The sequence below is a fragment of the Vicugna pacos genome, chromosome 32 (assembly GCF_048564905.1).
Source record: "Vicugna pacos chromosome 32, VicPac4, whole genome shotgun sequence".
Taxonomy (NCBI): domain Eukaryota; kingdom Metazoa; phylum Chordata; class Mammalia; order Artiodactyla; family Camelidae; genus Vicugna; species Vicugna pacos.
The window spans coordinates 6345551-6365986 of record NC_133018.1 but is presented as its reverse complement, the minus strand read 5'-3'; the positions used below and the strand labels follow the sequence as shown (position 1 = coordinate 6365986).

General features: G+C 49.5%; 1 protein-coding gene across 3 annotated transcripts in view; it reads left to right on the top strand.

The window, feature by feature from the left end:
- The window catches only part of KREMEN1 (kringle containing transmembrane protein 1), a 50666-nt gene extending 31677 nt beyond the window's left edge, over positions 1-18989 (top strand). For all 3 annotated transcript variants that reach the window (XM_072953362.1, XM_015247356.3, XM_072953363.1), the window contains 6 exons: positions 4267-4391; positions 6696-6849; positions 12439-12771; positions 13637-13795; positions 14903-14987; positions 16530-18989. In XM_072953362.1, the coding sequence (XP_072809463.1) occupies positions 4267-4391; positions 6696-6849; positions 12439-12771; positions 13637-13795; positions 14903-14987; positions 16530-16698 (1025 nt within the window). In that variant the 3' untranslated portion in view covers positions 16699-18989. The remainder of the gene's footprint in view (positions 1-4266; positions 4392-6695; positions 6850-12438; positions 12772-13636; positions 13796-14902; positions 14988-16529) is intronic.
- Positions 18990-20436: the final 1447 nt, after the last annotated feature.

Here is a 20436-nt window from a genome sequence, read left to right as displayed (position 1 = left end):
GAAAGCCTTATTATATACAATGAGAATAAGCACTGTTTACTCAGCACGTAATATTGCCAGGCCTTGCGGTGTTTACTGTATTTACATTGTCTAGTTTTATTTCTCACAAGAACCCTTTGAGGCCCTTATTGTTCCTCATTCCGCTGTGGATGAAGCTGAGCTTAGAAAGGCCGTGGTGGAGGGGCCAGAGTTCAGCGATTTTGTTCAGCAAATTAAGAAGAGGGTAAGCACTGACCACAGGCACTGAGAGTAGCAAGAAGTAGATGCTTCCAGTTCTGATGTTCTGAGGGTTCAGCCGCCCCAGCAGAAAGTAACCGAAGAGACAGATTATTAAAGTCAGACACAAGGACACAGAGGAGCACACCCAGGCTGGGGCCATTCTGTGACATGTATTTGATAACCTCAAACCACCAAGAAAAACAAAGTACATAGGTGAAACCAATGTTTTTTTGAGTAGCTATTGCATTTTAGAAAAGTTTCATCCAAAATGATGAAGGTAAAATTTTCAGTTTTAAAGTTAACCTTTATGGAGAACTTGGTTATCCGGAATGGTGTTTCTAGGTAGCCAAAGAGGGCAGTGAGGAGTCAGGACCAGTGGTTACTGGCTCTGAGTGGACGTCGTGATGCCGATCAGCTCTGCCTTTCGCTTCTGCTCTGCTCTCTTCATTCACTGCTGCCTAAGAGGTACCTGGACCGCTCACTCCAGGGTTGCAGCGGGCCACATGGGCCATCTTTGTTCACTCAGCACACAGTTTTAGAGCACCTGCTAGGACCATGCCAGACCCTGGGAATACAACAGTGTGCAGAAGATACAGTCCTCCCCTTAAGTTGTTCATGGTGAACTGGGGAGAGACACATAAACAGGGATTTGGAATCGAGCTTAGTGTAGACTGCTGTAGGACTGCACAGCAGGGGCATGTCCTCTTTTCTGTGGAATGGGAGGATGATGGAAGCCCATGGGGCTTCCAAGGGCAATGATGCTCGGGCTGCAGTCTTAAGCAGGAAGAGTATTCTAAGCAGAAGGAATAGCTTGCACAAAAGTCCAGAGGCCAGAGAGCAATGTGTAGGTGGGAAACCTGCAAATACGCTATGATTTATTTTCACTTTCATATAGAATGTGGGCTGAGGGACAGAGAAGGGTTGTGCTGGCGGGGAGGGGAGCAGCACTGATCGGGCGGGGCCTTGTGTACCATGGGAGAGAGTTTGGGCTTCATCCCAAAGGGCACCCGGGAGCTTTGAGGGTTTTAGGCAGGGCTGCCACATAGCTCTCCAGCTCCTGCCACGTTTCCCTCTCTCTGTCACTAGTTACACTCACTTCTTTGTGTTCCTGCAAAGGCCAAGGTCGTTCTTGCCTTAGGCCTTTGCCCTTGGCCTTCCTTCTGCCTGGAATGCACCATAAAGATTATTCTGGTTGCAGTGTACCGACTGGGTTAGAGTAGGGTGACCCTAGAAACAGGATGGTGGAATAGGACTGGACCAGGGGGGAGGGGGCCGTGGCCTAGACCGGGGAGATGGCAACATGGATAGAAAGACGTGGACAGGTGTCTGCAGTATTTTAGGAGGTAAAATTGACAGTGTCTGGCAGGTGGTTGACTTGGGTGGCAAGGATGATACCTAAGGCCACTGACGTTCAGGTGGATGGAGCAGCAACACGGTGTGGTCTGATTGCCAGTGATCTACCTCCTGGTGTGTTTTGGGACCTCACTGCCCCAGTGGAACATGAGCTGCCTGGATTTGCTCACCGAATTGTTGTGAATAAAGCTTATAGGTTCCAGCTGCATCAGTGCAAACCACGGCCTTGTCTGTGTCTAATCTTAACATTTATGATTATGTGCCTTGGGCTGTCTATAAACGAATACATAATAACATGCTTACTTGTGAGCATAATGGAATAAATGGGATAGAAATCAAAGTAAATGACCAAGGTGATCATGATCAAGTAGCTCTTATTAAAAACCATTAAACACATGGCTCCATACGTAAGGCCCCTTTAACAACTCAGCTTATATGGTATGCCCCCGACTGGAGATGCCTTAACTCACTGCATTTGTTTAAACTCTAAAACCCAGCCATTCCCAAGCCAGGCCCCCGCTGAACACTGAGCTCCTACTGCCTAGAGCTTTTCTGTTTACATTTGCTACTATAGAGATTTGGTTTGTTTCCGAAAGATGCATTTTAACATTTGTGTGGTGAGCCACATTTGTTGTATTTGAACCATGTGTGACGCAAGGGAGAAGGGTGACCACTTGGCTTAGAGGGGGAAGGGTGGTTCTTCGGGTTAGCTTCCTGCCAATTTAAAATGAGCTGGTTAGATGTAGATGATGGAAGAAATGTAAAAATTTGTGTGTGTGTGTGTATTCATGTATACATACACATGCATAATTTTTATATACCAAATAAACTAATATGGATATGAAGCTTACTAAGCTGGCCCATGCTGTTTTCCGGTCTGAAACATACAGGAAAAGTGCTTTGTAAGAGTCTGTATGTCTCACTTTGAAGCTGGATAATGTGTAACTCTTGACTGACCTAGAAGTGCTAGGACCAGGTCTCATTCGTGTCTTATTATACCTTCAGTTATATCCACTGTGAGAAACCAAACAGAACGTAGGGAAAGGATTTCATCTGATGGTGGAGTGATTCATAAATTAATAACACAGATGGAAAACTAAGGGGGCAGAGAGGTTGATTTGTCCACGGCCTACAATACATTCGTTCATTCATTCATTTATTCAATAAGTATGTATTTCATATATATTATTTAAGGTGTGTTAATTTTCTATTGCTGTATGACAGATTACCCTAGAACTTAGTGTCTGGAAATCTGGACATGGTTTAGCTGGGTCCTCTGCTTCAAGGTCTCTCACGAGGCTGCAGTCAGGGTGCCTGCCAGGGCTGGGGTCTCATCTGAACGTTCCTCTGGGGAAGGAGCTACTTCAGGCGTACATGGCTGGTGATGAGATTCAGTTCTTGCAGACACTGAAAGTCTCGGCTTCTTGCTGGCTGTTGGCTGAAGGCCCTTCTCAGTTCCTTGCCACATGACCTCTCTGACATGATACCTTGCTTCATCAAAGTATATAAGCCAAGAAGGCAATAGAGTCTACTAACAAGACAGACGTCAGTCTCTTGTAACCTAATCACAGAAGTGACATCCCGTCAACTTTGCCACATTCTGTTGGACAAAAGCAAGTCACTAGTCCAACCCACACTCAAGCAGAGGGGATCCCACAAGGGCATGGACACTAGGGGGTGGGGGTCACTGAGCGCTGGCTTTGAAAGCTCTCTACCACAGTTGGTACATTTATTCTCAGTGACAGCTTTCTCTACTAGACCAGACCATCTGATTGTGTGGTTGTGAAACTCTGATGTTGTCACTGTGGTAAACTGAATAATCTCCCTTCCCTAGAATATCTATGTTGTAATCCCCAGAATCTTTAAATATGTTACTTTACATGGCCTGTGTGATTGAGTTAAGAATTTTGAGAATTTTGAGATGGGGAGATTATCCTGAATTACTCAGGTGGGCTAGTGCAATCACACAGGGAGGCAGGTGCAGCAGAGTCAGAGAAGGCAACATGGTGATGGAAGCCGAGGCTGGAGTGGGGCAGCCACCAGCCAAGGAACAGGGACGGCTTCGAGGAGATGAAAAGGCGAGGGATAGACTGTCCCTCTGAGCCTGCAGAGGGAACACCGTTCTGCTGACACCTTGATTTTAGCCCCGTAACACCCATTTAGTACTTCTGAACTCCTGACCTATAAGGTAATAAATTTACGCTATTTTAAGCCGCTAGATTTGTGGTAATTTATTCCAGCAGCAATAGGAAGCTAATATATTCACCAAAGGACCCAAAGAAGCCAACTTGTGGGGCTTTTTAAGGGACAACGGGAGGCACAAGGCAAAAAGCTTCCAAGGGCTTTTTGTGCCCTCCAGGGACTCTGAAACATAATTTACATATCGTAGCCTCTCTCTTTTTAGGAAGTTACTCCTAGTTCTCTTCAGTATTAAATCCTATCAGTGTTGAACAGGTGAAAAAATTTCTTAGAGTTCGTTATATGGGCCTCACATACTCGTCAACATAAAGCAGAAACGTAGCAGTTAGCAGAGGACACTGAGGCTTCCATTTTTAACGTTTCTGGCTTGTTAGGGATTTACACCGTAGGAGTGGAAATATTGGCTGAGATGAGAGTGCCTGGCACAACACGCGTCTCCTCGGTGTTTCACAGCCAGGTGTTGTAAAACTCTTTTCTTTTTCTTTATTTCTCCAGTGCCTGGAAACCTTGGCTGCTACAAGGATCATGGCAACCCACCTCCTCTAACTGGTGCCAGTAAAACGTCTAACAAACTTACCATACAAACCTGCATCAGCTTTTGTCGGAGTCAGAGGTTCAAGGTAACGGTTCTGTGGCCATATGTTTATAGGAAAAGACAAAGGTGTAAATGCCTTCTGCTGAGATACCTCTTAAAAATGTATAAATTAAAAAAACAAAAAACAAAACCCTGTGAGGCCATGTGACTCTGCTTTTCTGCCAAGGAGACGTTGGAGGAACAGGGGAATTCAGGGGGTGAGGCAGCACTCTTGTCCAAAGACTGAGAGAAAAGGGGAGGAAAGCCCCTAATATCTGCATCCCATTTTGGCCTCCAACAGAGTCCCGTGTTTCCTTAAGCCCCTGTATGTTATGAGCAGAGACATCTCTGGCCCCAGAGGGGACCTGGAAATAAGCCAAGGTAGTGGTCCCTTCTGTGATACACGAAGGGGCCCCAGCCTGGACACCAGTCCAAAAGATTTTCTTTCCTTCCTTTCCATTCTTCTATCTGAAGCTCGTGTGTTGGCCACAATAATGCTATTGTTTGTCATATCAAAAAAAGAAAGAAAGAAAAGTCCCTTCCTTCCTTCTTTAATAATTCAGTCAAAAGGCCATTAATCAGGCCCCAGCAGGGAGAAAAGCCCGCGGGGTTCAGGGCCTGTGTGAGGCAGGTGGCTGAGCAAGGCAGTTGGCCCAACGTGATCAGGTGGCTGGTTGCTCACTAAAGACTGAGTATGTAAGTAAACATATTGAGGCTAATGGGAGCCGGGTTTCTCACTGTAGGAGGAGGGGGCCAGGAAGACGGATGGAGCCTGTAGTGTGGGACAGGGATTGAAGTTATTAGTCTAGTGCATGATTTTCACTATATAGAGAGATAGATCTAGAAAAAATTATAAGTATGAAAGTGTGTGTGTGTGTCTGTGTGTTTGTGTATTTATACTTATGTATTTCTTAGCTCTATCCACTGAGAGGGCCTGGAACAGTGACACACTGACAGTAAAAGGCACACTTAGCACTCGTATCTTGGCTTCTAAATACTGTTCTCCGTTAAAAAGAACTAGGGCTCCTTGGAGAAAATTGCTGAATTTTGAGAAAGCACATGACCCTGAAACATCTTGTACAGGAAAGTCAGCAATGCAAGGGGCTCGTCAAAAGGGCACAGGAACCAGCTTGAAGGGGCGCCCGCTGGCCAAATCTAACATTATTTGAGCTTCAAAACAAATAGTAATAGTAATAATTATACTCCACTGAATAAAATAAGAGTCCTTAAATCCATGCTGATATAAATAAAGTAGTGAATAAATAAATGAGGAGAAGAAAAGCGTTTCCTTACAGGAGAAAACCGACTAATGTAGAAGAAATGATGGAATTAGAAAGTTCAGCATTTGGCAACCATCATGGTAATAACTGATTCAGAGAACAGATATCAAGGAATGAAAATACTCCACATCCTCACAGATGGGGAATAAAAGTTTTCGCCCCACTGGGTGAAAGTTCATTCATCTCTCATTGTTCTGGAGGCCGAGAAGCCCAAGATTAAGGTATTGGCAGATTTGGTGTCTGGTGATGGCTCGATTCCTGGCTCCTACACGGCCATCTTCTTGCTGTGTCCTCATGTGGCTGAAGGGACCGGGGAGGTCTGGGGTCTCTTTTATAAAGGCGCTAATCGTGTTCATGAAGGCTTGCCCTCATGACCCAGTCACTTCCCAAAGGTCCCACCTCCAAGTACCATCACATTGAGAATTAGCTTTCAACATATGAATTAGAGGGGATGGCACAGACCTGCAGTCTGTAGCATATGACATTCCTGACATAAAACTATTGACTAGTGGTTGCCAGGGGCTCTAGGAGGGGGAGGTTTACAGCAATAGCACAAGGAAGGTTTCTGGGGGGGCGCACCTGTTCGGTATCCTGACTGTAGTGGTGGTGGTTCAACTCTATACGTGGGTTAGCATTCATAAGACTGAACACCATATAAATAGTTTTACTGTCCGGCAATGTAAGAATTTTAAATGGGGGCTTCAATAAGTTTGCTCTGAGGACTGACTATGAAGCACTTACCACTTGCCATGTAGTAAACATTCAATACAATGTTGTTGTTATTAGTATTTCAAGTTAATGGATTCCCCACCACCACTTACTTAAATGTGGTAGAAATGGGAACATGAATAAGGGGTGCTCACTGAAGGGGGAGCACCATGGCGGAGCGGAGTTACTGGTCAGCCTGTGATGCAGCATGGTGAGTGGGTGGGACAAGGCAGAGGTCCTGGGGACCATGGGCTGGGAAGACCAGCTGGTTGCTTGCTGGGGGCCCGACCCTGCCAGGCTCCTTCAGGCCCCACGACACCCCTGACCGCTGCTCACCTAGCGCTGCTTCTCTGTTATGGCAGTTTGCTGGGATGGAGTCGGGCTATGCCTGCTTCTGTGGAAACAATCCAGATTACTGGAAGTACGGCGAGGCAGCCAGTACAGAGTGCAACAGCGTCTGCTTCGGGGACCACACCCAGCCCTGTGGCGGCGACGGCAGGATCATCCTCTTTGACAGTGAGTGTGCCGTGTGCCCGGCACTGTCCCAGGCACAGGGGCCCGTGGGCTGAGGGACAAGCCCTCCCACCTCCCTCCCTTTTGGTCACCTGGTAGTACTTAGTAAGCACCTGCTGCAGGCTGGGCACTGAGCCGACCCTGGGGATACAGCACTGAACAAGAAGACTCTAGAAGGGAGGACAGACCTTTAACAAGTCATTAATGACGGCGCGCCACGTGCTTTGCAGAGACGTGGCCTATTGTGAGGTGCTTAGACCACCTAGAAAAGGCAGCCCTTCCAGCGTAATGGTGATGCTGATGTAATTGCTCAGCGTGAGCTCTAAGATCCTCTCGTTTCAATGTAACTTACCAACCCTTTTAGTGTTTTCCTAGGCGTTTGAGATGTATGTCACTGTGATATAGCGGAGAAGCGAGCCTAAGCTTTGAGCTGTCTTTCCAGTCCTGGTACTGAGTGCGTCCTGCCCCACCTCCTCCCTGACTCACCACCCTGGTGAGCTGCTGGCTAGGGGCAGAGAGTCTGAGCAGGGTATGGTCTGGGGCCTTGACCTCTCTGGCCGCTGGGCCACCCAGTCCCTCATAATCTACCCAGTCTACTCAGTGGTAGTGAGCCTTTGTGAGAGCTGTAGTGCTGGTGAAACGCCAGATTTTAAGGTGGTAGAAAGGACAGTCACAAATGAAGCAGACAAAAGGAAAGGCTTGAGATGATTGCAGTTTGCAATAGAGTTTACAGTGTCTTTGTTGGTCTCTAGGCTTGCGTGGGTCTTCTCTTGACATCACCACCAGGCAGAGTGGCTCAGTTTTAGGCAAAACTGTCATGTGGTGTCCTGGGGCTGCCATAACAAATTATCACCAACTGGGTGGCTTAATAAACAGCCGAAACTTATTCCCTGCTGATTTGAGAGGCCAGAAGTCCAAAGTCACGATGTCATCAGGGCCATGCTCCCTCCGAAGGCTCCAGGGAAGAATCTTCCTTTGCCTCTTCCTACTTTCTGGTCGTTCCTGGCCTGCCTTGGCACTCCTTGACTCCAGTCTCTGCCTCCTTCACAGGGCCGGCTTACCTCTGTGTCTGTGCCTCTGCATCACTCTGTATCTCCTTATAAGGACACTAGTCATTGGATTAGACCTACCCCAGTCTATTTAACTTGATAACGTCTGTAAAGACCCTGTTTCCAGTAAGGTCAGAGTCAGAGAGAGCAGGCATCCAAACTGGAATAGACCTCAGAGGACACAGTTCAGCCACAACGAACGGTGACTGTGAAACCCAGCCCAAGTTTGTAACATGCTTTTGCAGGTTGTAGCTTAGACGCTGTCTACAGCGTGTGTGTTTGTGGGGAGGACAGGGAAGGACTGGCAAGCAGAACCCCTGGTGGTCTTTTTAGTTGTGTGACTATTGGAGACTGTATAGGACCAGTGGCTTCCTATGCATTCCTGTTATGCTCAGTTTTAGCACCTCTGTTAAAGTCTGAACCTTCGTTGATGTTTAAAGGAGAATAGTTGGCAAATAAACAAAAGCAGGGTGTGTGGGTTCACCTCCGTTGTTCGACTTTAAACAGAATATGGTGTTAATTTTTTTTTTTTAATGGGAAATAAGTATTGGTGAGACTACGGAGAAATTAGAACCCTCATACATTGCTGGTGTAAGCGTTAAATGGTGCCGCTCCTTTGGAACAGTCTGCAGTTCGTCAGATGTGAAACAAAATTACCTTATGGCCCAGCAATTCCCCTCCTAGTTGTATGTCGGAGAGAATTGAAAACATGTTTCCACAAAAACCTATACACGAGTGTTCGTAGCAGCATTATTCATAATAGCCCAGAAGTGGCAACAACACAAATGTCCATCCGCTGATGAATAAACAGAACGTGGTACGTCCACACAAGGGAGTATTATTTAGCCCCCCATGAGAATGAAGTACTAACACCTGCCACAACATGGGGAGCCTTGAAAACATTATGCTCAGCGAAAGAAACCAGACACACTGGGCCATGTAGTTCATGATTCCATTTGTAAGAAATGTCCAGAATAGGCAAATCCATACAGACAGAAAACGGATTAATGGTTGCGAAGGGGAGGGCAAGAATGAGAAGCAACTGCTCGACAAACACAGGTTTTCTTTTGGGGGTGATGACAACTTTATTTCACATACCACTGAGGGAAAACAGTGCTTCCAGTTATACTTCAACGACATACATTGGCTGAAAGGCATAGGTTGTGTGTGTCAGGCCAATGTCCCCTTGAAAAAAATAAGATCTTGAACCTATTTCTAAATTTCAGGTTCCCTTACGATCTTAATTATGTTTATTTCCTGAATTATCTCTGAACTTTAATAACCTGTCATAGATGTCATGTGTTTATTCTCAAAATTGCTGACTTGGATGTGCTGCCAGCATGGCAGCGCACATCCGGGAGTCGAAAGTTCTCAGTTTAAGGTCTGCCTTTGCTGCTGAAATATCGGTTTAAGACTCATAGACAGAAAACGAACTTACGGTTACCAGAGGGGAAAGGCAGTGGTGGGTGAGGGATAAATGAGGAGTTTGGGATTAGCAGATACAAACTACTATATATAAAAAAAGATAAACAACAAAGTCCTACTGTAGAGCACAGGGAACTATAGTCAATGTCTTGTAATAAATTATAATGAAAAAGAATATATATGTGTAACTGAATCCCTTTGCAGTACACCAGAAATTATACAACAGTGTAAATCAACTATACTTCAATTAAAAAAATTAAAAACAAAAAGAACAAAGTATCAGTTTAACCTGCATGCTTCATTGTTTTCAAATAATTATAGTAGCTAAAACTTAACTGAGGTTGTACTATGTGCCAGATCTTATACTAAACACTTTACAAGTATCAAATCATTTTAATTCTTACTACCCCATAAGTGAGAAACCATTCTTAATTTCATTTTATAGATGAGGAAACTGAAGTATACAGAAGTTAAGTATCTTGCTCAAATTCATAGTATGTGGTAAAGTCAGGGTTAGACCTGGAAATCTTTTTTTTTTAATTTATGTTCATTGAGGTATAATTTACATACAGTAAAAGTCACCCTTTTAGTTACACAGGTCAATAAGATTTGGCAAATATATACACAGTCAAGATACAGGATATTTTCATCACCTCAAAAAATTCTTTTGTGCCCTTTTGTGTCACCACCCCCCCAAACCTCAGCAACCACTGGTCCCGGATTCTAGCTGTATAGTTTTGCCTTTTGAACAATGTCACATAAATGGAATCATACAATACTTAAAAATTTGTGTCTTGGCTTCTCGCACTTAAAATAATGCTTTTGAGATTCACTTCAGTTGTTTCAGTAGTTCCTTTTTTTTTTTTTAAGAGGGGAAGGTAATTAGGTTTATTTATTTATTTTTAGAGGAGGTCCTGGGTTCAATCCCCAGGACCTTATGTGTGCTAGGCATGTGCTCTACCACTTGAGCTATACCTTCCCTCCTCAGTAGTTTCTTTTTGTTGCTAAGAAGCACGCCTTTATACAGCTGCATCACAACTCGTTCATCATTTACCAACCGATAGACATCAGACTGTCCATGACGAAGATGCAGTGCGGCTGCTAGAGACACGCACGAGCAGGTGTTTGTGTGAACGAGTGTGTGTTTTCATTTCTCCTGGGTAAGCACTTGATGGTTACAGCATTTCTAGGTGCGTACTCAGCATTTATGAGACCCTGCCAGCTGGTTTCCGACGTGGCCGTCCCATTTTGCATTCTGACTGACAATACGTGAGACTTTGAGTTGCACCCATCGTCACCTGAATTTTAGTATTGTCTGTTTTTTAATGTTAGCTATTCTGTCAGGTGTGTAGTGGTAACTCGTGGTTTTAATTTGCATTTCCGTAATTTCTAAGGATGTTGAACGCCTTTTCATGTTCTTACTTGCGATCTGTATCATACTCTTTTGGCCTAAAGAAGTTCCTTTAGCATTTTCTCTAATGCAGGTCTGCTGTTAATGGCTTCTCTCAGCTTTGGTTTGAGAAAGCCATATTTCACCTTCATTTTTGAAGAATAATTTTGCTAGATATTGAATTCTATGCTGACAGGTTTTTTTTTCCTTTCAGTACTTCAAAAACATTGCTCCTTTGTCTTGTGGCTTTCATGGTTTCTGGAGATGCCTGCTCTATATTTGCTTGTAACCTTTCCCCTCCTTCTGCCTCCTTTCAGGACTTTCTCTGGTTTTGGTTTTCAGGATTTGATTATGATGTGTCTAGGTGTATTTTTTGTTTGTTTTTTTATTTTTGTTTTTTAATTTATTTACTTAGAGATTGCTGAGTTTCTTCAATTACCTCTCATCAACTGCAGAGTTTTCTTGGCCATTATCTCCTCGGTTATTTCTTCTACTTTACTCCTACTCATCACCACTTGCTCACTGGTGCCCCCAGTGGGGGCCCTTGGGTCTCCTGCTCACCCCCATTACTTCTCACGGGCACTGGGTGGAGGCCTGCATAGAATGGCCCGCAAGTAAGTACAGACTCCCCTTGTGTCTGGGCCCCAGGCTAACCTAGACTGAGAAGCTAGCCCACATTCAGCCTTTAAAAATTAGCTAAAATTTTAGCTGCTTTCTTCTTACTTGATTTCATGACGGCCGCCTCTTCCTCCTTTGCTCTGTCAAAGATGAAACACTGTGTGGCCTGACTCTCCTCCGAGGGGCTTCTTACTTTCTAGAATTAAATTCCCTTGCTTGTCGGGAGAGCTCAGGTTTCTGATGGGTGGAAGCAAAGTTCTGAGACGTCTGTCATTGTTCGGGTGGAAGCAGCTTCTATATCCTAAAGGGAGGTGGAACTCCCCCCGAGTCTGTTTTTCAAATCCTAGCCCTATGCTCCCTCCCAGGGACTTTGATTTCCAAGATCTTGTTTACATGTGAGCACATAAGATGCAGTGCAGCGGTAGTATCCCCTTCCCAGAACCTGCCAGCTGAAACTGGGGACCAGAGACCTCCAGTGTGGGGGCGCAGAGCCAGCAGGATCTCATGCGTCTCCCCTGTGCAGAAAGTCAGTCCTTGTGCCACGGTTTCCCACCTGAAAACCAAGTGTGGCCCCTTGTGTGAGACTGACACCTCCAAGGTACCAGGGAGACACTCTTGGCTTTTAACCACCTTACCTCCTGGAGTGTCCTGCTGCGGAGAGGCCCCCTGTTTTCACGTGCTTTATCTCATCTGTCCTCACACACTTGTGACACGGGAGCAGGTGGTGGTCTCTCCGCCCTCAAAACCGAAAGAAGCGAGAGGCCTGATGTGAGGTGTGGCCCCTGGGATCACATGGCCCAGCAGGTCCCGAGCCCAGACTCTCTGACTCCAGCCCAGCCCCAACCTGGGCTGCACTGCTGTGCTGTGCCCTGACTTGAAGGTCTCCTGGGTGAAAAAAAAAAAAAAAAAAGCCTCTAGTCATTTGTTCAGGGTTTCAGTGATTCATTCTGTGATTCGATCCTGAAACATAAGACAGTCTGGTTTTACAGACAGAAAACAATATCCCAAACTGAATCACATCAGTTAGGAAGTTTTGTTTGTGACCGGCTGAAAAGTGAGCCCTGTGGCCAGGCCCCAGGCTGAGGGCTGGTGTCCTTTTGTCTCCTGCAGCTCTGGTCGGCGCCTGTGGTGGGAATTACTCGGCCATGACTTCTGTGGTCTACTCCCCTGACTTTCCCGACACCTACGCCACAGGGAGGGTCTGCTACTGGACCATCCGGGTCCCGGGAGCCTCCCACATCCACTTCAACTTCACCTTATTTGACATCAGGGATTCCGCAGACATGGTGGAGCTGCTGGACGGCTACACCCACAATGTCCTGGTCCGTTTCAGCGGAAGGAACCGCCCACCCCTGTCCTTTAACGTCTCTCTGGATTTTGTCATCTTGTATTTCTTCTCTGATCGCATCAATCAGGCCCAGGGATTCGCTGTCTTATACCAAGGTAAGGCTTCTGGCCTCCCAGGGCTCCCCGCATCCCCCATTGTGACCTGCGGATCTGGGCTGGTCCTTGCCAGGCCAGGACGGTTGTGTGAGTCAGGAGCCTCAGACCAGATTTGCAGCTCTTCTCAACTCCCGTTTTATAACTTGTGTACATTTCATAATACAGAAAAGAGGTGAAACCTGTCAATTTTACTACTTTCATAGTTCTCATGACAGTTTTCACATGAGGGTTAAAAGCATAATGAAAAGAAAGAGCTGAGAGTGGAAGAATCAGAATTCTCCAAAGAAGGCATTGTTGGTCCATCCTCCTGCCTCTGAACGTCCCGCCAGTCCTGGAAGACTGTTTTTCCATCTTTCCTCAGACCCTCCTAAGGTGGAGCTTCCCCTGTCCCTCTAATGTGAACACATGAGTGCTGGGCACACCTCTTTACCAACACATGAGAACACTGCAGGCATCCAAGACCTGGTCTTGTCCTGGGTGTCAGGGGCCTCTAGAAGAGTTCAGTGTGTAGCTACAGGAAGCCAGAGGGAGGCGGCCTCCCCGCAGGTGGGACAGGCTTGAGGACCAGGCAGGATTGGGGTGGGTAGATGGGAAGGAAGAGGGCCCTCCAGGCAGAGGGACCACGGCTGCCCAGGCACGAGGGAAGGAAAACCATAAAGTGTGTTCGGGTGTCCCTGTAGAGGCCAGTCAAGTGGCTCCTTCAGAGCCAGAGCCTGGCAGGTTCTGCTTTGGAGCCAGCGGAGCCACTGGAGGGAACTGAGCCCAAAATTGAATCAGAGAAAACTGCCTCCTCCTCACGCCCAGTGCCTCCTCCCCTCTGTCGTCTCCGTGGCTCTCCCCCAGTTAATTCCTTTTGACTTTCCAGCCGTCAAGGAAGAACTGCCAGAGGAGAGGCCCCCTGCCAATGAGACACTGGCCGAGGTGATCACGGAGCAGGCCAACCTCAGTGTCAGCGCTGCCCGGTCCTCCAAAGTCCTCTACGTCATCACCACCAGCCCCAGCCACCCGCCCCAGACCGTCCCAGGTAGCAGATCCCAGACACCATCAAAGGGGGGAAGCCACAGCGCTTGGAGGCGGTGCCCTTGGCAGTGACAGAAACAGAGTGCTCTTGGGTATTTCTCTTTCCGAGGCAGGTTGGGGGTCCTGGCTCTGAGATTGTTTGTCCTGGCTTCAGAGAGACATTTTCTCTTCAGCTGATTCCTTAGTCCTTAGGGAAAAGTGCTCACTTCCAAGATCCAGCACGGGTGCCTTTAGTACACGGTGATTGACAGCTAATGCAGGGTTTTCTGCAGCCCCAAGTTGTAGCTCCCTAAATGCGTCGGCAGTCGCCACAGCTCTGTTGACTCAGTCACTCGGAAGACATGTAAGTGCTTTAATGGTGCTGGGCTCTGTTGTAGGCACTGGACTACCCAGTGAACCAAACAAGATCCCTGCCCTCCTATGGCTTACAAGTGGGAGGAGGAAGACAAGCAGCAAAATAAAAAGTCAGAGCGCTACAGGCACCGTGAGGGAAGGTCCTGCAGGAGGGGCAAAGTGGGTGGTGGTCTGGCCATTCGAGCTGGCTGACTTGGTGGGGTATGAACTTTCACTCTCTCTTTTCTGCCAAGAAATTTGGAGTCTTTGTGAGCTGGTAGAGCTGCAGAGTGTTAGTGTTACGCAGACTAGCGGCTTTCCCCTGCAGGACTCCCAGTAGAAGGTCAGGGAGGAGAGCCCCTCCCTGTGTACCCTGTGGGTTATGTATCTGGTAGAATTTCACAGGTCACACAGCCCATTCCTCAGATGAGGAAACTGAGACTGGAAGAGTTCATGTAACTCATCCATGGTTGCACAGTGGTTCCAGGGGTAGAGACAGAGTGTACACCATCCCCTTTCAGCTCCGAGTCACGTGCGCTTTGGACCACACTGCCTGCCTCCCTCCAAGAGGAGCTCTAGAGCAAGGCGAGGTGCTCAGAAGGCCTGGGGCCCCGCGCCAGCCCGGCTCGCAGCTGCGTTCCATGGCTGTCGCCACCTGCAGGGAGCTCCTCAGCCAGGCCTGCCTCTGTGCCGCCAGGGTTCACTCGGGGTTCACACACACCTCCTTCTGGAAAGTGAGCTCACGGAGTCTGATCAGCCCCCGCTTTTGCACCTGCAGGGTGGACGGTGTATGGCCTGGCAACACTCCTCGTCCTCACGGTCACAGCCATTATAGCAAAGATACTTCTGCACATCACGTTCAAGTGAGTATGAGAGCCGCCCGCCTCCAGGAGGGACGGCTCGGAGCTCCTCTCCCCCTACGCTTCATTTGTCTGAGCACAACTGTAACGTCAGCGCATGATTCCAGAGCCCTCGGTCCTGGGCGACAGAAGGCAGGAGACATTCCTCGCTCTCTGCAGAGTGAAATGTACAACTGGACAAATCTCACTAAGGTTTGAGGGATTGTGTTTGTTCCTGTGTCCAAAGGATGCGATTTCAAGGAGGATTGAAACAGTCTGGGCATAAAAAGGAACAAATTCCATTTTTTTGGCTTGTGCTGGCCCCTTAAAGAACACAAGAACAAACACAAGAACAGAGGTTTCTCGGACAACACCAGGCACGTTTTCCCTGATGCCTTCTAGAACCTGTGAGACAGTCAGGGAGAGAATTCTAACATTAACTATTGCTTATTAATTATTTTAAAACAATTGTGTAAGAAGCTTATAAAAGCTTCATCCTTCGATTTTGACCAATTTGGAAGAAAAACATTTCCCTCCCTTACTGCCACTGTTCAGGTTAACAGCTCTGCCTTCCAGGAAATGGGTGATTGCTCATGCTGCACACGTTTGTGTACTTACAGAGGGGCGTTCTCACTTTCCCTAGGCCCCTGCTCTGTCTTTCCTGTGGTTCCCAGCCCGGGCTGTCTCCTATTCTCCCCTAGTTTCATTGAGATAGAATTGACACACAGGCTCTCCCCCTTCCAAGGCCTTCCTGAGCACCAGTGTCCCTTAAAAGCTGCCTGTTCCCTGACCTTCTCCCTGGCTCTTGGCTGCAGGCTTTTTTTGTACATTGAATGCCGGCTCCTCCGTTGCCCTCCGAAGGCTGCCCTTGGCCACTTGGGCACCACCCATAGGCCTCTCCACACTGCACTTTACAGTTTTCAGTGGAAAGAACATCATTATTGTTTACTGAGCTGCCTTTTTTTTTTTTTTTTGAGTCGCAGTGCACGCATTCTGGGGAAGCCTCTTGGGCGCGGTCCTGTCTGCGTGTCCCCCACGGCAGGGAGAGCAGGACGCTCGCTGTAGGGCCCCGCACCTCACCTCACGCTGAGGCTCCGGACCACTTATCTGACTCTGTCCAGCACCCACACCGGCTCCTCTGCAATCTCCCAGAGGCTGGCTCGGGGGCTGGGCGGGTGTCGGTGGAAAGGCAGGACCCGCTTCATGCAGAGCAGTTTTACTTTTACCCTGTTTAGCTAGGTGGGCTTCCAGGTCAGTGTCATTTGAAAAGAGTTCTTCTACTTAAAAAGAAAGAAGAATTTTGAAAACTCACAGTCTCACAGCCAGCCCTTTCCAGGTCTAAATGATCCTGCCAGCCCAATTCTGCCCCACCATGCTGCCATCCCCCAGGACATGTGTCGTCCGCATGGCAGCCCTTCAGGTCTCTAAAGGCAGCTGTTGGGTTTCCCGAGGCCTCGCCTCACCAAGTGTCCTGTTTTACAGGTAGAGGTATCTTGTGAGATGGTAGGAGGTATTGGACGCTTTGTTCTCTTCTGCTTGAAAAAGTCAGTTGCTTTTGCTTGACAGGTCCCATCGCGTTCCTGCCACAGGGGGCCTTCGGGATTGTCCTCAACCGGGAGCATCTGGGGAGATCTGGAGCATTTTTTATAAGCCTTCTACATCAATCTCCATCTTTAAGAAGAAGCTCAAGGGTCAGAGTCAACAAGATGACCGTAATCCTCTTGTGAGTGACTAAAAGATCCCCACTCCGTGCCCAGGACACCAGACCCCTCTGAGTCCGAAGCCCCTGGAGACCACCTGTCCCGTGGTATCTGCTGACCGACTCTCTCGCAGCCTCTTCAGGGGCAGCGTCTATGGACCGGACAGGAGCTCCCTGTGGCCAGGCAGGCGTAGCCTGGCTTCATCCTGCTTCATCAGCTGCACTTAGGAGAGACTCAAGGCCCTGTGGTCCCCCCCTCCTGCCTCTCTCTCTCTCTGATCTGGGACTGGGTGGGGGTGTTAGGATAGTGGGGCTGGGATGACAGAGGTGGCGTGTCCGGCTTTGGGCTCAGGTACGTTCCAGATGTCTGTCAGGGAGTGGGTAGGTGATGCTTCTTCTCTGTTTTGTCCACACACAGATCACTTTCTCCTGATCTTTATGGTTTGGAATAGGGCCAGGCGGAGAGACGTCTGAGGCTCTCCCAAGGGTTGGCTTGGTCCAGTACTCTGGGCGTTAGAACCCCAAAGCATGATGGAGGCCCGTGCTCTGTGCTGACTCAGGTTTGCTCTCTGGGCTCTGGACGAGGATGGGTCTCCTGCAACCTTAGGGGGCCTGGAAGGTGGATCTGACAACCCCCACTCACATCGAACCTGACACTCTCCACACACGGGCTTCTTTCTATAGCTTCTTCCCACAGCTTGGTGACCAGCAAAGCAAGTTTGAGGAGTGGTCATAGAAGACATCTATTCACCTGTTCACACAGCAGACTCTGCTGAAAGCGTTCTGGGTGCTCCCTAACTCCCCGTGGGACTGGGTTTGCCTGGCCTTTCCCCTGAGCATCTCGTGGTCCTGCAGATCCTGAGCCAGGCCCCGTCCGCATGGCTCTAAGCTGACTCTCAGTTCAGAACAGGGAGTATAAACATTGTGGTTTAGCATCCAGGCAGCATCGTGTGAGGTGGGTGCCAGCAGTCCCTCCCTTAGTGTCCCTCATTTTTAAAAAGGATGAAAGATACTCCCCAGCTTGTGCTCTCTGGGCCTCTGTGCCCCTTCCTATGGGGACAGAGTAGGGTCTGGAATGGCTCGGCCAGGAAGGAGAGGGCTCTTGTTCCTGGTCCCACACCATCCTGCCCCCCAGATGGGGAGGGGAACCCACAGAGTGGCGTGCAAGGGGGAGGGTGGGTTTGGGAACTGGAGACCCTCTGAGGAAAGGCCTCCTAAGATTGAGAGCTGCAGCTGCGGCGGCTGTGGGCTGTGTGAGTTGGTGCCACCTCCTGTTTAGACGGCCCGCTGTCAAAAGCCAGCTTTGTCTACAGCAGCTGGGAACAGCACCTGTGCCTCCAAAGGCCAGGCCTGGGCTCTGCTGGAGCGTGGCTCTCCCACAGGCACTGGGCCTTGGGCCTTGCTGGGCCTCCTGCCTCCCCGATTTCCTCCTTGGGGCACTTTGCCTGCCTGCCTGCCTCCCCAGGTTTCCAAAAGCGGCCTTCCCTAGGGTTCTGCCAGCAACCCGTCTGCGCCTGGCCCCCAGAAAGACAGGGCCAACCAGGAGAGATGCTGGGAGCTGGCAGGCAGAGGGCATTCGGGGAGAAATGCAGTGTGTCCACAGGAGGGCGGGGGCACTGCCCCGGCACCGGCTGAGGCCACGGGCACCGAGCCGCAAGGCTGTCTTCGTGCTTTGATCTGGAGAGGGCGTTACCCTGGAGCAGCTGTCCACCGGCCCCAAGTCTGGAGACAGGCCGGCTGCATCCAGGGACCCCTGGAATATACTGCCATGTGCCGTCTCCCCTCTAAGCTATTCCCGGCCTGTATGGAATCTCCTCTCAAACACAAGTGTCAGGTACGTGTGGTCACAAAGGGCCCCGTGCTGGGAATAGGTCCTTGTGCAGCACAGAGGGAATGTGGGATTCCGCCTGGGAGGGGCTCGCCTGACCGGGAGGCAGTTGGGCTTACTCTGACCACTGGCCTCTGGTGCAGCCCCTCGGCCCACCTGCCCACCCTGCCCTCCTCACACTTGGGTCACGGTGAAGGGTCACTGTGTGCCGTCTGAGCAGCTGAAGCAGCCCTTTTTCGGAGGTCCCGGAAGTGCTGTGACCCCAGGGCGCTCCTTCCTGCCAGCCCTGGCACAGCCCAGTGCCCCTGGATCCACTTACTGTCCCGGGAACAGCCCCGGGACACCTACACCGGCCTCAGGACAGCATTGGGGAGACGCCATAAATTGTCCCAGGTTGCCCTCCACAAACACAATCCAGCTGTGGCCTTGGCTGGAACCTGTCAGCCGCCTCCCCCAGGCCCCCTGTGGCTAAGTAAACACGGAGATGTAAATTGTCCCAGAAGAGGGGAGGTGTTCACTGAAGCTTCGAAGGAGGAGATAAAGTGGGGGCTGGAGGTGACTGGAAAGGGTGACCCTGAGAAAAGCATGTTACAGATCACACAGAAGCTTAGGAAAGAAGGAGGGTAGGGGCTTCGGGGACCATAATGGATGGGGCTCTGAAAACATCCTGCCCAGAGCCCCGGCCCTGGGGTGACAGAGCGTGGAGGAGGCTGTGTGCCCTCCTCATCCTTGTGCGTGCTGCCTCCCTAGTGTGCGCCACCCCCGCCAGCCGGGACCTGGGTCTCCTGGCCTCTCTATGAGGCACATGGTGCCCGTGTTCTTCCCTGAGAAGGAGGAGGAATGAACCCCCAGAACCCCACCCCCAGCCCCCCATGTCAGAACAGGGTCGAGGTCCCTCTCTGGGTGTGAGTGCGGTAACCAGGTTGCTGTAACTTCTGAAGTGTGGGCTCTGGCTCAAGCTTCCAGTTGTTCGGAAACCCGCAAAGATCAAACCACTAGCAAGCACAGCTGCCCTGGCCCCTAGGCCAAACCCGTGGGGCGCGCCTGGGCACGGCCCCGCCCGCACGGCCCATTGTCAGCCCAAGGCGGGAGTCGGCCTGACCTGCTCAGTGTCCGGCCAGGTCATCCTGACACCAGCAGGGCACACAGCCCGTCACCAAGCCCCGTGCTTCCTGGGCGCTTAATCTTCCAGAGCACTTAAAGGTGATCGGCCTCCGAGACCCGGGCCCCTCGTCTGCAGGGCCGGACCAGCTCCCACTCCGAAGCCCAGTCAACTGCGACCCTCTTGGGTTCCCGTCTCCTCCTTGGTGTTTGACGTCTGCTCTGCTATCCCCTTGGGAATGTCTACCCCTCTGATTGTCTCCTCTGTGTCTTTGTTTACCTTCCGCACTGTTCTACCTCCTGGCCAGGCCTCTCAGCTTAGCTGCCTGGCGTGGGGTGTTTTTCAGACCTTCCAGCCGCAGCTGCCTCCCCTCAGGCTGGTGGCTTGGGGGAGACGGGGCCTCACTCTCTGCCCACAGGGACCCCAGGGGGGCCCACCTCACAGGTTCCTGTCTTGTCACAATGAGGCAGCAGGGGGATGTGGGAGAAAGTCCGAGGTAAATCACTGCTTCGGAAAGGACGTGTCTTCAGGAGCACACAATGGGGTGGGGGGTCGGGGGCCGCTCCGTGGGGTCCACCCAGCCTCAAGACCTGCCCACATCCAGGCTCCCCTTCCCGCAGGGATCCTGACTTTGGATGACAAGGCTTTATCTGTAAATATGCTCTTAATATGCAACTTTGAGAATAAAATAGAAACATCATGTATTTTAAAATATAAGATGAAGTGTGATGCACTGTATACAATTTAATATATATTTTTAGGATTTTGTTATTTAAGAAAATGGAATGTAATGGTACTTAACTTTTACAAAAGAGAGAAAAATGTTATTTTTACTGCCTGGAGA